This window comes from Mastigoproctus giganteus, chromosome 5, assembly GCF_048544385.1.
Source record: "Mastigoproctus giganteus isolate SK-2022 chromosome 5, ASM4854438v1, whole genome shotgun sequence".
Lineage (NCBI taxonomy): Eukaryota > Metazoa > Arthropoda > Arachnida > Uropygi > Thelyphonidae > Mastigoproctus > Mastigoproctus giganteus.
Window position 1 is genome coordinate 117126092 of NC_143579.1, and position 14270 is coordinate 117140361.

The window sequence follows — 14270 nt, forward strand, 5'->3', positions numbered from 1 at the left end:
TTAATTAATCTCTGGTTGACAGAAAATCTTCACATATATCTTGCAGCCACCCCTTTTACAATTTATGTCCCCTTTGTCAGCTCAGAAAGGGTAAGGATGAAATCAGCATTTTACTCAATCCACTTCAGATTTCCAGACACTGCATTTACAGAATATGGGTGTTTCTTCAAAAGAATACAATTTTGTGCCCCTGACTTAACAATGATGTGCAACAGATTCACATCCTTACTAAAATTAAGCTTGTAAACCTTTATACTCATGATGTAGTCTAACCATCGCCTTGTACAATAAATGCAGTACCCGGCATTTATCCACGTTAAACCTCAAATGACAATTTTCAGCCCACCTGCCTAATTTAACCAGTTTTGGTGGCGTAGCATCCCTGATTAGTCCAATTAACAATACTGCCCAGCCTTGTATTTTTTTTTTTTTTTTTTTTTTGATTTGGTAGTTGTTGGCGCATCGGCTTCTGTGGCCATATTGCACCTCCCAAGGTTTTTGCAGTACTTTGATCCAAGCCCGAGGCGGGAATCGAACCCGCGACCTTTGGGTTGCCGGGCAGGTACTTTACCCACTCGGCTAGCCCGGTCGGCCAGCCTTGTATTGTCAGCAAACTTATACGTTAAGTTTGATACAACAAGGTCAATATCATTAATATATATCAAAAACAGTAAAAGGCTCAAACTCTGATAATAATAATAATATTTATTATTAGTCCATGAAGAACAGTGGCTATTAATAATCACCTGCTGACTTCTGCCACCCAACCACCTCCTATCCATAGTAGTATCTTGCTCCACACTGCTCCAACTGTACAGCAATCATTCATGTGGAACAGTGTCAAAAGTTTTACTAAAATCTTAAGTAGATAATATTAAACTTATTGTTTGTAATCCACTTCCTGGATACAAACAAACTTTGTGACTACATCACTGTAGCTAATCAGATTGGAAAGATCTTTCCTTAATAAATCCATGCTACGATTGCTCTATAACTGCATTCCTGTCAAGATGATCTTGCATTTCTTTCTTAACCACTTACTCCATTATATTTCCTTTCACAGAATTCAAGCTAACTGGTCTTTAATTGCTCACTTTGATCCTCCTTCCCCAATTTTGTGAATAGGTGAGACCTTTGCACATTCTGTAGAGTCGTGCCTTGAATTCAAAGATGCTATCATAATGGCTAAAGATTTGCTTACTTCTTTTGCTGAGTTTTTTTAATATAACTGAATAGTTTTCACCAGTCTCAGGTGCCTTATTTACATTTAGCTTCAACTTTTCTTCAACTTTCCTCTCAGTTATGATAAAATTATTTAGCTACCAGTTAGAATCAGGCACAGTTCTGATATCCTCAACCCCAAAAACTTCATGTTTGAAAGCAGCTGCAAAATATGTATTCAGCTTGTCAAAAACTCAAATAAGATTATCAATAGTTATGCCATTCATATCCAGTGGATCAATGTGATTCATCCCTTTCTAGTTTTAACATATGCAAAAAATTCTTATCTATTTGTTCTCAATATCTTTAGCTAAAGAGTTCTCATAATCTATCTTAGCAAGCTTAGCATCATCCTATGTATCTTTCTTCTCTGCTGCTGCTAGTCTGCAGTTCATCTGATGACATCTGTTGGTTTAAATCTTGAACAATATCTCTTAGTTGGAACTGCTTAGTAGCTTCTACAGTTACTTTCCTGAACCATTCAATAATTGCATTTGTTAACATCAAGTTATTCCAATGAAAGGAAAAGAATTTAAAAACTGTCTTAGAATAAAGCAAAATCCCCTTTACAGAACAGATGTCTTTATATAAATTACACGGCAATACAATATAATCCCTGCCAACTGGTAATTCCATAACCTGAAGATTCTTAATGCATGAAGAGTCACTGCTGATAATCAAAAGTAGTGATTTCTTTGTCTCTAACATGTTGCCATAAAAAACCATTAAATCCAGAAATGGCTACTAAATAACTGATCCAACTCACAAGTTACAGTCAAACATGGCAGTGAAAATCCTCCCATAATAAGACATTCTGATTTAATAGCCCACTTGGTTTGTCTGCACAGCTGTTCATCACACTAATGACATTCATTTGGCCTATAATAAAATCCTATTCTCAATTTTGTTTTCCAGTCACACTAGACTAGCTCAACATCACACATGTCAATTTGACGTACTGCTAAAGAATCTATATGCTTCTTAACCGAACATGCAGCTCCTCCAACCTATTTCTGACTATTACTTCTGAACATGTACAGAAATATCAAATCTGTGGCAACTGAGCCAAAGTAAATTACAAGTATGAGAAATGTGAATGCAAATATAAGCCTCCAAAATGTGCTACCTGAAGTAAATGGGAAGACAACCACTCAGCAAGCAACCAAAAATGCTCAGGATATCTATGGGCTCCCTTGAGCAATTGAGAGAGAAAATACCAAAACAAATACATGAATATCTAATTATTAAAGTACAGTGCTCAAAGGCTGTCACAGCAAAACTTAGACACACACAATCATAAAATAATGGCTCCAGTAATTTTCTTTCTAATGTTCCAAAAACCATACCCCTAAAGGTAAAGTAACAAGGTACAGTACTCAGCAATCTGAAGATTAATACAAATTCTATTGACTTATTATCTTGATGGATTATAATCTCCTGCTCATCATTCACCATACCAAGGTTTTTAAGAAAGAAGTTGGAATGCAAATGCAAGAAATGAAGTTCCAGCAACATATCACATCTAATTTCTTTATGCATCGAACAGTTTCTGAACTCCATCTTTATACAGGCTGTCTCAAAAATATTGGTACAAACGTTTAGGGGAGGTAGGTAACATCTAAAGGAATGTGAATCGCATAGGAACCCATAACCAGAAACGTCATGGAAAAGTAGTAGCTATGTTATTTGTTATTTGGTTTTTTTTTAGGAGCATTAGCAACTAAGGCTGTATTGCTCCGGGGATATGTGGTGGTCATTTCCTGACCTTTCCGCATCCTCCGTATTTGGTGGTGACGGGCTCGAACCCTGGTCTAATCAAGAAGCGTGTGCTACGCACTGCTGCTCCTTCCCACCTGGCTACGGAGGTGCTGAAAGTAGTAGCAGAGGCACAAGAAGGAGAAATGACACAAGACAGTAATTAGTGGCAAACATTTATTTGACATAATATTAACAATGGAGTACGAGATGGATGCATTTCATGATGTTACAACAGATGCTTGAAGGTTCCACCATGAGACACGATGCATGCGTGACACAGACGCAGCAAGGATTGGCAGACATGGTCGAACACACCTGGAGTTTCTTTGGCAGTAGCAGCAGTGCAGACGAGTCTCGCCACGCGATCCATTTCTGTCTCCACAGGCGATTCATACACGATAGATTTGAGGGCCCCCACAGAAAGAAATCAAGGCTCGATAAATCAGGTAAGTGTGGTCCACCATGGCCAATCCATCGACGCCCAAAACACCTGTTCAAATGGTCACAAACACACCTTCCATAATGGGCAGGCGCTCCGTCATGTTGAAACCAAATGTTGCGTCCCACATTTTATGGAACATCGTCAAGTAACCCTGGTAGAACTTGTTCAAGAAAGATCCGGTATTTAGCAGAGTTCATGCGGGATGGTAACAGGTATGGGCCGATTAAGCAGTCACCGACCATACCTGCCCACACATTTATTGCGAAGCGACGTTGTGCTGCATGGGGGCGCACACCGTGTGGGTTGTCGTGAGTCCACACGAGCATTATGCTGATTGAATAAGCCTTCCCAAGTGAAATAAGCCTCATCCATGAACAAAACAAAATCTGGAAAATTCAAGTTTTAAACACTTTCTTGGAGAAACCACCGTGCAAAAGCCACACGTGCAGGATGATCTTGGGGGAGCAGTAACTGAACCCTTTGGAGATGAAAAGGGTGTAAGGAATCGTCGTGCCAAACACGCTGTATGCTGCAACGAGACACTCCTAAGGCAGAGGCAACGGTACGTGTGCTGGTAGTAGGATTATTCTGGATGGCATTCACCTTTCTTCAATGGAGGGAGTTTACGTCGAACGTGGTCTGCACGCACTACTCCTGTTACCTCTAAATGACCCATAATCGCACAAATTTTGATGCGCATGCTCAAACAAACGGTGGTCCGGTACATGTCTATCTGGGAAGCGTTCTCCATAAATTCGTTGAGCGGCTCATCCATTGCCCTCTGCTAATCCATACACTAGGTACATGTCTGCCAGCTCACAGTTCGTATATTGATGCATGGTCTTCATGCAGCGACTACCGTGCCGTCTACAGACTTATGGTGACGTTTACGGTTATGGGTTCCTATGCGATTCACATTCCTTTAGATGTTACCTACCTCCCCTAAACGTTTGTACCAATATTTTTGAGACACCCTGTATATGGGAAACAAGTGTTTACCTAAAAAGGTTCCATAGAGCCATTTAAAAACCTGCCATTCTTTTAGTTCTAATACACTGAAGCATTTTTCAAAGTTTTTCCTCCTGCAGCTCTTCAATTTCTCTTGCAAAGTTCCCCTCTCCTTCCACTTTCATGGTCTTTGGAAATTTCTAACTGGAGTAATGAAATCCTCTCAAATTCATGTTACCCACTGCTTCATAAAACTCTTCATTAGGCCAAGTTTATTGTGGATAAATTTTCACTGGATCCACTAATGGAATATACTGTGTGTGTGTGTGTGTGTGTGTGTGTGTGTGTGTGTGTGTGTGTGTGTGTGTGTGTGTGTGTGTGTGTGTGTACTACAATACTACAAGTTTCTGGCTCACACGTACTTCTTTGAAGCTAGTCACATTTGATGTAATTGTCTCCAGTATGTCAGCTGTCCCAAAGGCACAGGAAACGATATTTTCAGCACCCTCCTTTCATGTTAATGAACATACCACTGACTTTGAGGTCACCACAGAATGTTCCATTGATGAGTGCTATATTAAACTGCTTCAAGTAGGATCTTGATGTCTCATTTAGATAAGCAGAGTGGGCAAAAGGGACGGATGGTTTTAAGTTCCCATTATGCAAGATAACTTTCTAACTTTGCTGTGAGGGGTTGATGAAAGGGGTACCTGTGACAATTCCCTAAAAACTCCATTACTATCATGGCCACCAAATACGGAGGATGCGGAAAGGTCAGGGAATGACCACCACATATCCCCGGAGCAATATTGCCTTAGTTACTAATGCTCCTAAAAACCAAAACAACAATCATGGCAGTCGTAGTGTAGACCATTTACTGTAAAGAATATAGCCAAAACTTTTTTTTTTTTTTATAGTGAAACACTGTCATTCTTCTTAACCAAGTGTTTCTGCTTTAGTTGTGAGAGTAAGAAGTTTGGTTTTACCTTTGGAGAGGGTTAGATAATGAGGTCATTCAACTCATCATGGGTAAACAGCTCTGGCCCCAATGTCTCTATCTCAAAGATCTGAGAACTGGATCCTGGATACAGGATCAACTTCTCAGATCTTCACCAATCACACATTCATTGCATTCCATTTCATCTTCTAAAGAATCTAGTCCATGCAGTGGAGGTATCGAATTGGCAATGTCATCATGATGTCTTTTTACTGAATCCAGGTTTGGATAATCTTGTGCTTATTCTTTGCTGATAATCCAGTTACAGTTATATTACAAAGTAACACTCGCTATCATGGTCTTTTGGCTCTCTCCATATCACAAGTAGGGGTAATGGAAAAGACTTTTTTTCTTTTGTTCAACTGGTCACATAATCGATATGAACAAGAGGTATAAATAACATAAAAAAATAAAATTTCACAGCTTTTCTGGGCACCGAGAGGACTGCTAAAATATAAGTACTAAGTTTTCTGAATATCCATCATGATTGCATCTGCTGTGTTGAGTGTTAAGTTGGGAAAGAACACCACAAAGCAAAATTTACTGGGATGATTTTTAAACTTTCAAGGCACGATGATAAAAGAGTTTTGGTAATTCACCAGATCTTATCTGAAACAATTTATAATAAAATAATTAAATTCTGAAATAACAAGGATATAGATTATATTCAAACAATTACATAAATATGAGTGTAAAAACAATAATAATAATAATAATAATAAGTAATAATAACAATATATTCATTTCAGTTGGCTGAATGGTATGATTATCTCATCATGTTCAGGTAATTGGTCTTAGCACAAAAACTAAACAAGCTAGAATAAGACTGAAAAACTGATTTGGAATCAATATCTAAAGATCTATCTATCTAACTGAGAGCAAAGTGAAGGAGAAATTGTTGAAGTTAAACATAAGAAAGGCACCTGGGGTGGATGGGATCCATCCAGTTATATTAAAGGAGACGGCAAAGGAAGTAAGCAAACCCTTAGCCATAATTATGAGAGCATCCTTGGACTCAAGGGAGGTCCCACGGACTGGAGATGTGCAAATGTATCCCCACTTCACAAAGGGGAATCGAAGGGTGACACGAGTAATTACAGACCAGTTGGTTTAACTTCTGTTCCGGGTAAAATAATGGAGTCACTGGTTAAAGATGCATGGCAGGATCATCTAGACAAGACTGCAGCAATAATTCAGACACAACATGGGTTTGTTAAGGGAAGGTCTTGTCTGATAAATTTGATAGGATATTATGATGTGGTTGCAAAGGAACTGGATGCAAAAAATAATTTTGATATCATATACTTGGATTTCAGGAAAGCTTTTGACACTATTGCGCATGGAAGACTACTGTACAAACTGGAGCAGAATGGTATTAAGGGTAAGTTGCTACAATGGATAAAAGGATGGTTGAGTGGGAGAAGACAGAGGGTGGTAATCAATGGGTGCTGCTCTTCGTGGACTAATGTTATTAGTGGAGTCCCACAGGGTTCGGTGTTGGGTCCACTGTTGTTTTGTATATTTATCAATGATATTGATGAAGGTATATCAGGCTTAGTGTCGAAGTTTGCAGATGATACAAAGGTTGGCAGGGTTGTTAATGACAGTAATGGCAGTGTGCTACTGCAACAGGATCTAGAAAATTTGGGCAGATTGGCTGAGAAGTGGCAACTGAAGTTTAACCTTGACAAATGCAAAGTACTGCATATGGGTAGAAATAACCCCAGAGAAACATACCAACTGTGTGGTACTACACTTAAGGTGGTAGAAAATGAAAAAGACTTGGGAGTAATTGTGCAGTCAGATATGAAGTTTTTTGAGCAATGCAGACAGGCTGCCAGGGCAGGTCACTGGGTTTTGTCAATGATATATAAGAATTTTGCTAGCAGGGAAAAGGAGGTGATTGTCCCTCTGTATAAGGCAATGGTCAGGCCACGCCTTGAGTACAGCGTACAGGTCTGGAGTCCTCATTTTAGGAAGGATGTAAATTTGCTTGAGTGTGCACAGAGAAGGGCAACAAGATTGGTGAGGGGAATGAAGGGATCCTCTTACCAAGAGGATCCCTTCATTCCCCTTAAGTTCTGCAAATTGCAATGGCTGGAGACTAGATACCTGTGCGGTGATCTGATTGAGGTGTATAAGGCCTTGAATGGGTTGAGCACGCTGAATTCTGAAGGGATTCTTCCACTTGTTCAGATTACGAATCTAAGGGGGGATAAATTCAAATTAAGGAAAGACAGGTGTAGAATAGATGTGCAGAAATTTGCCTTTAGCCAGCGGGTGGTTAATTGCTGGAACAAACTTCCATCTGTCGTGGAAGTTGATAGATTAAATAAATTTAAGGAGGAACTGTACAAACATTTAGAGAGAATGGTTGTGTGAATTTTTTTTTTTTTGGCTGATGCTGCATAAGCTCATACACTTGCTTTCTTGCATCACATGCCACTACTACTACTATTGCTCCCCTAACCCCAATGAAAAAATATTTGTTGACCTGTGTAAGCTATGTTGCCTAGGATAGTCACAGTATTTGGAAAACATTTATGAAAGATAATTGTGTAACCACCAATTACAACAAGGAAAACAAAAAGGTTGCAGGAAAAAGTATTCCAATGATGTCTGGAACTATTTTTCTCCCAGCCTTTGGGCATTCCTAAGGTGGATGTTAGTAAGATAGATCAAGTGTTTAGATGGAAGCATACGAACTTAACAAAAATTAAAAAAAGTTTGTTGCCTGCAATATGCAAATTAGAAAGGTAAATCAGAATATTCAGGAAGAAGCATGGAAACTTAAGGAGTTTGATAACAAGCTGGCTATCTATAAAGCTAACGTGGTCTCCAATCTAAAGAATGGAGTTTAACTCACATTAAAGTGAGACAGAGAAGAGATACCTATTTGTGAGAGTAATGTAAGAATCTAATTTGTGGACAACTACATGATGGGATGTATTTGGATCGTGTTAATATTGTCAGATATAAGGCAGAAGGTCAAAGAACTGTGGATTCAATATTTGCACCTTGGTACCCTGGATCCTCAGAAACCACCACTGTGGGAATTTGGTAGAAAACCTAGGTATAGAGAAAAATTTAATCAGAGGTAGAGATATTTCTGGAAAAATATGAAATTTGAAATTGGTGACTGTAAAACTGTCATAAATGTCAAATCAAAATCATATATTTTAGAATTATCTTTGTTGTTGTCTAGTCTTTCCACATCCCTGTGTGTACTGATAATTTGTTTGTTAGGATGAATTACCTGGTATGGGCACAGACAATCTTGTGCCATACCAAGTTGTAATTTTCCTGTTCATTAGGTGCCACCTCCAACTAAGAAATTTGCAGCTAACAAATACCAAGTTTCTCTGTCCTAAGTTTCTCATAACTCATCATGAATTATTTTCTCAGCATTCCATCCAATCCCTCAGGTCATCCATCCATCTCCCCCTCGGATCCCAATAACTTATCGTACAGAGAAATTTGTGGTATTTCATATTTCTTTACTCTCAGGTTGTGACCATAGCAAGTCAATTTTCTGCTCTGTATTATCTTTATTAGGTATCTATCTGTCTCTGCCATTTTTAGAACTCTTTCGTTGCTAACTCTAATCACATGGCTAGAGTTGTAATTTTAGGAGATTTTAAAATTTAGCAAGCTGTTAATAAAACTTGGGAATGCATCAGGTTTAATTAACATTAGATTTAAATTTTTTGAAAGTAGGTTTATGTAATATTCATGAAAAAACAAAGAACATTCCAGAGAAAGAAACAGAAGACATCCAGGAGAAAAGTTAGCTTGGTGATACGAGTTCAAGGATAAAATGTAGTTTGCTATCTACTGCAAATAATCAACCTTATACAATATATTTCAATTTGAAAAATGCTGTTAATTTATTGTGCATTGAGAATATTCATACTCTTTTTTTCGACGATGGGTAAAAATACTTGTCGTGAAGGCAGAGCACAATATGAGAAAGAGCAAATGATGCCTACAACTACTTTATAGTTTCTTAAGAGTTGTCTATGGTGTATCTACACACCGATATTATACAGATATTAAACTCTTAATGTTTTATGCCTTGTGCATTTAGTTATTTTAAATATTGTCATATACACCTTTTGGCATCTCTCATATTGTGTGATTATCTTCACAACTGGGTCGTCATGTCTGCAATACCAGGGTACCTGCCCACCCACCGATGATAGGCCAATAGCCTTGAAACATGTCTGGGTGGTGGTACTCACTGAGAATAAGTAACAATAGTCTTCTCTATTAGTGAAGCGTTACTTATTCGAGGAAGTGCAATATCATGGCAACTCGTCGTGAAGGCAGAGCACAATAAGAGAAAGAGCAAATGATGCCTACAACAACTACTTTATAGTTGTCTATGGTGTATCTACACACCGATATTATATAAAAATACTCACACAGTGAGACACTAATGCCATGGCTTACTACTATACAAAAATACAAAAAGTACATTAGCAGTTCTAATTCAGTATTCGTCTAATCATATGATCAATGAATATAATTTTTTTTAAAATATATTGGCATCTAAATACAGAACCTCCACATACATGCATAATTATTTAATAAATCTGAATACTAGTTATATAAATTTACCTTGATGAAGGTAAAGTATGATGTCTAAGTAAGCCTTTCATGAATAACATTCGAGCTGGTCTTGCATGGCTAGAATCTGGATGGGCATTCCAAGGCTTTGCATAACTGTGGTCCAACATAATAAAATCTGGTTCTTTCTCTTGGCCAGAAAGCTGGTGCAAATAGGTTTCCATTGGGTTGGGTTTTGCTGTGATATCCAGTTGCATTATGCCAGCTCCTAACAATGACATTATAGCAGCTGGGAGAAAAAAACAAGTTAATGTACTTTAGTAAGCAGTAATAATTCAAATTTATATACATTATATATATAAAAAAAAGCAAATCCCAAGCATTTCTTTCTGCCATATTGCCCATTCATTATTCCTTCAATAAGCACAAGCAACAATCAATATCCAGTACTTCATCTACAATATAAATAGAAAAAAAATGGTCAACATAAGGTAAAATCATCAAGGTATACAGAAAAAAATAATAATTACCTGATTTCCATTGAATTGATTTTAATGAAATATGGAAAAGGTTCAGCAAATTATTCTAAAATGGCCAAATATAAAATTTCATGAAAATATATCCAACAGGATGCTGAGTTATCACATAAAGGTGTACAGGCAGACAGGCATGACGAAAACAATAGGCACCTTATTCATATGTAAATGCTAATGAACCTAAAAGACGTGGGGGGTGGGCTGCTTAATAAAAAATGATCTTAATTTTTTTTTAAATTTTTAACATACCTTTATTAAAAGAGTGGATGGAAATATGAGGGGGTAGGTTTTTTTTTTTCCCGGATGATGATGCATAAGCTTGCTTCATTGCACAATTTGTCACTGCAATACAAATTCTGATATATTTTTCCAAGAATTGGGCAGCAAGGCAGGAACACCAATTTAGTACAATGTGTACAGAAGGATAGACAAGACAGGAAGGGAGGAGGTGTTATGCTGTTAGTTAAAAAAACACAAAATCTAAGGAAGTGCATCCAATTGATGTTGGTGGATAATGCAATATTGAGTCTGTTTGGTGTGACATATTCATACAAATATAAATATCCATTCACTGGGAAAGGAAAAATGAGAGTAGGTGTGTGTTATTGGCCTAATGAATCCCAGAGATTGACTGGAATTTGTGGATTGGTCACTAACACACTAGGGAGGCTTTTGTGGATTTTTTGGAGGATTGTTTTCTACAGCAGCATGTTTGTGAGGCGACTAGAGAGATTAATACTCTTGATCTGATTATCAGTAGTGATTCTTCATGCATCAAGAATCTGCAGATAAAGAAACCACTAGGTGGCAGTGATCACAGTGTGCTGAAGTGGAATTTACTCAAAGAGGTAACACTACCATCAAGGGTAAAGGTAAGGGTTTTTGCTTTTGTAAAGGTGACTACGGTGGTCTGAGACAGTATTTAAATTCTATATGGTGGGACCAACTGATGATGTTACCAACAGCAAATACAAAATAGGAATCATTCAAAGAATTCATCTTGGAAGATACTAGGCTTTTCATACAAACTAAGAAATACTGTTCACGATTTAGACCTAAATGGATGTCAGATGAACCAATTAGACATGTGACAGAGAAGAAAAATGCATGCGATACATATAAATTAACATGTGACACAGAAGCCTATGATAGAAATAAGCTGGTCTGTAAACAAATTACAAAGGAGGTTAGGTAGGCGAAAGCAGATTACGAAACATCTTTGGAAAAGGATGCAAAGAAAAACAGCAAAGAGTTCTTTACTTATGTAACCTCTAGAAGGAAGGGGATGAATCAGATTGGTCCACTGTTGATGATCCTGCTCAGGTAGCAAACAAACTAAATGAATATTTTGCATCTACATTCACACATGAGGAGTTATTCAGCGAGGGGAATGCCAGAGAAGTATTCAACTCTGGCAGTAACGTAGATAATCTTGTAATAACTGAGAGTAAAGTGGAGGAGAAATTGTTGAAGATAAACATAAGAAAGGCACCTGGGGTGAATGGAATCTATACAGTTATATTAACGGAGGTGGCAAAGGAATTAAACCCATAGCCATAATTATTAGAGCCTCCCTGGAAGGGGAGGTACCATGGACTGGAGATGTGCAAATGTGACCCCAATCCACAAAGGAGGATCAAAGGGAGACACAGGTAACTACAGACCTGACAGTTTAACTTCTTTTCCAGGGAAATTAATGGAGGCACTGGTTAATGAAGCATTGCAGGATCATCTAGACAAGACTTGTTATAGCTCGGACTCACCATGGGTTTGTTAAGGGGAAGTGTTGTCTGACCAATTTGATTGGATATTATGATGTAGTCACAAAGGAACTGGATGCAAAGAATAATTTTGATAATATATATTTGTATCTTATAAAGCCTTTAGAAACTGTTGCACATGGAAGACTGCTGCACAAATTGGAGCAGTGTGACATTGGAGGCAAATTGCTGCTAGGGATAAAGGGATGGTTGAGTGGGAGAAGACAGAGTGGTAATCAATGGACACTGCTCTTCGTGAACTAATGTTATTAGTAAAGTCCCTCAGGGTTCAGTGTTGGGTCCATGGTTGTTTTCTGTATTTATAAAAGATATTATGGTATATCAGGTTTAATGTTCAAGTTTTCAGACAATACGAAGGTTGGCAGGGTTGTTAATGACACTAATGACAGAACACTGCTGCAACAGATCTAGAAAAGTTGAGCAGATGGGCTGAGAAGTGGCAAATGAAGTTTAACATTGACAAATATAAAGTACTACATATGGGAAGCAGTAATCCCAGAGTAACATATCAACTCTGTGGTACCACACTGACAGTGGTAGAGAATGAAAAGGGCATTGTTGTTGTTATGTTGTTATTTGGTTTTTAGGAGCATTACCAACTAAGGCCATATTGCTCTGGGGATATGCAGTGGTCATTCCCTGACCTTTCCACATACTCCGAATTTGGTGGTCACGGGTTTGAACCCCAGTCTAATCAAGAAGCATGTGCTGCGCACTGCTGCTCCTGCCCACTTGGCTATGGAGGCGGCGTGAAAAGGACCTGAGGGTAATTGTGCAGGCAGATATGAAGTTTTCTGAGCAGTACAGACGGTCTGCAAGAGTAGCTCATGATGTCTTGTCAATGATATATATAGGAATTTTTCTAGCAGGGGTAAGGAGGTGATTATCCCCTTGTATAAGCCAATGGTCAGGCCACACCTTGAGTACCGTATACAGGTCTGGAGGCCTCATTTTAAGAAAGATGTAGAGCTGTTGGAATGAGTACAGAGAAGGGCAACAAGATTAGTGAATGAAACAAAGGGTTGCTCTTATGAAGAAAGGCTTAAGTTTTGCAAATTACAGTGTCTGGAGACTAGGCGCTTGCGAGGTGATCTGATTCAGATGTATAAAGCCTTGAATGGTTTGAGCATGCTCAATGCGGATGGGAATATTCCTCTTCCTCAAAATAATCGCCTGAGAGGGCATAAATTCAAATTGAGGAAAGACAGTTGTAGGATAGATGTGCAGAGGTTTGCCTTTAGCCAGCGGGTGGTTGATTGCTGGAACAAACTTCCATCTGTCGTTGTAGAAGTTGATAGCTTAAATAGATTCAAGGCAGAACTTGACAAACATTTGGACCGAGTGGATGGGTGAAATAAGGGGTTTTTTTTTTTTTTCTTTTTCTTGGCTGATGCTATATAAGCTTCCTCTCTTGCATCATGTGCCTTTGCTAATGCTAACACATCCTAGTTCATTTCACAAATAAATGTGGTCTCAATGAGCAGAAGCCTGAAAAACAAAATTTCAAGATATTTCAGAGACTGCTGGGAGTCATTGCGGTACAAGTAAACACATGGGTTGTGTTAGGGTAGCTAAGAATAGAAATAGCTGCATGTATACTTGCGTGTACACCAATGCTAGGAGTTTAGTAAATAAATTTGATGAATTTGAGGTATTGCTCAAAACATCAAAGGCAGATATTGTTGGGATAACAGAGACTTGGTGTCACACAGATATAAGGAATGCAGAACTGGAATTTGTGGAGTACAACGTCTACAGAAAGGATAGACTGGATAGGAAGGGAGGAGGGGTTATGCTATTAGTTAAGAAATGCATAAAATCCAAGGAAGTGAAGCCAGTGGACATCGCTGGACAGTGCAGTGTCGAGTCAGTTTGGTGTGACATAAGCATTGGGAGATCAAAATTGAGAGTAGGAGTGTACTATAGGCCTAATGACTCTGATGAGTATAATAAGAAACTGTACAGGGAAATAGAATGGGCCAGTAAATCAGAGAGTCTTATAATGGAAGATTTTAATT

The 14270-nt window shown here is 38.3% G+C and overlaps 1 protein-coding gene across 1 annotated transcript in view; it reads right to left on the reverse strand.

Annotated features, from left to right (window-relative positions):
* Positions 1–14270, reverse strand: part of Rcd1 (Reduction in Cnn dots 1) — a 350852-nt gene that overhangs the window by 275809 nt on the left and 60773 nt on the right. The window contains exon 3 of the mRNA XM_090374162.1: positions 9987–10224. Within this exon, the coding sequence (XP_090230288.1) occupies positions 9987–10216 (230 nt within the window). The 5' untranslated portion in view covers positions 10217–10224. The remainder of the gene's footprint in view (positions 1–9986; positions 10225–14270) is intronic.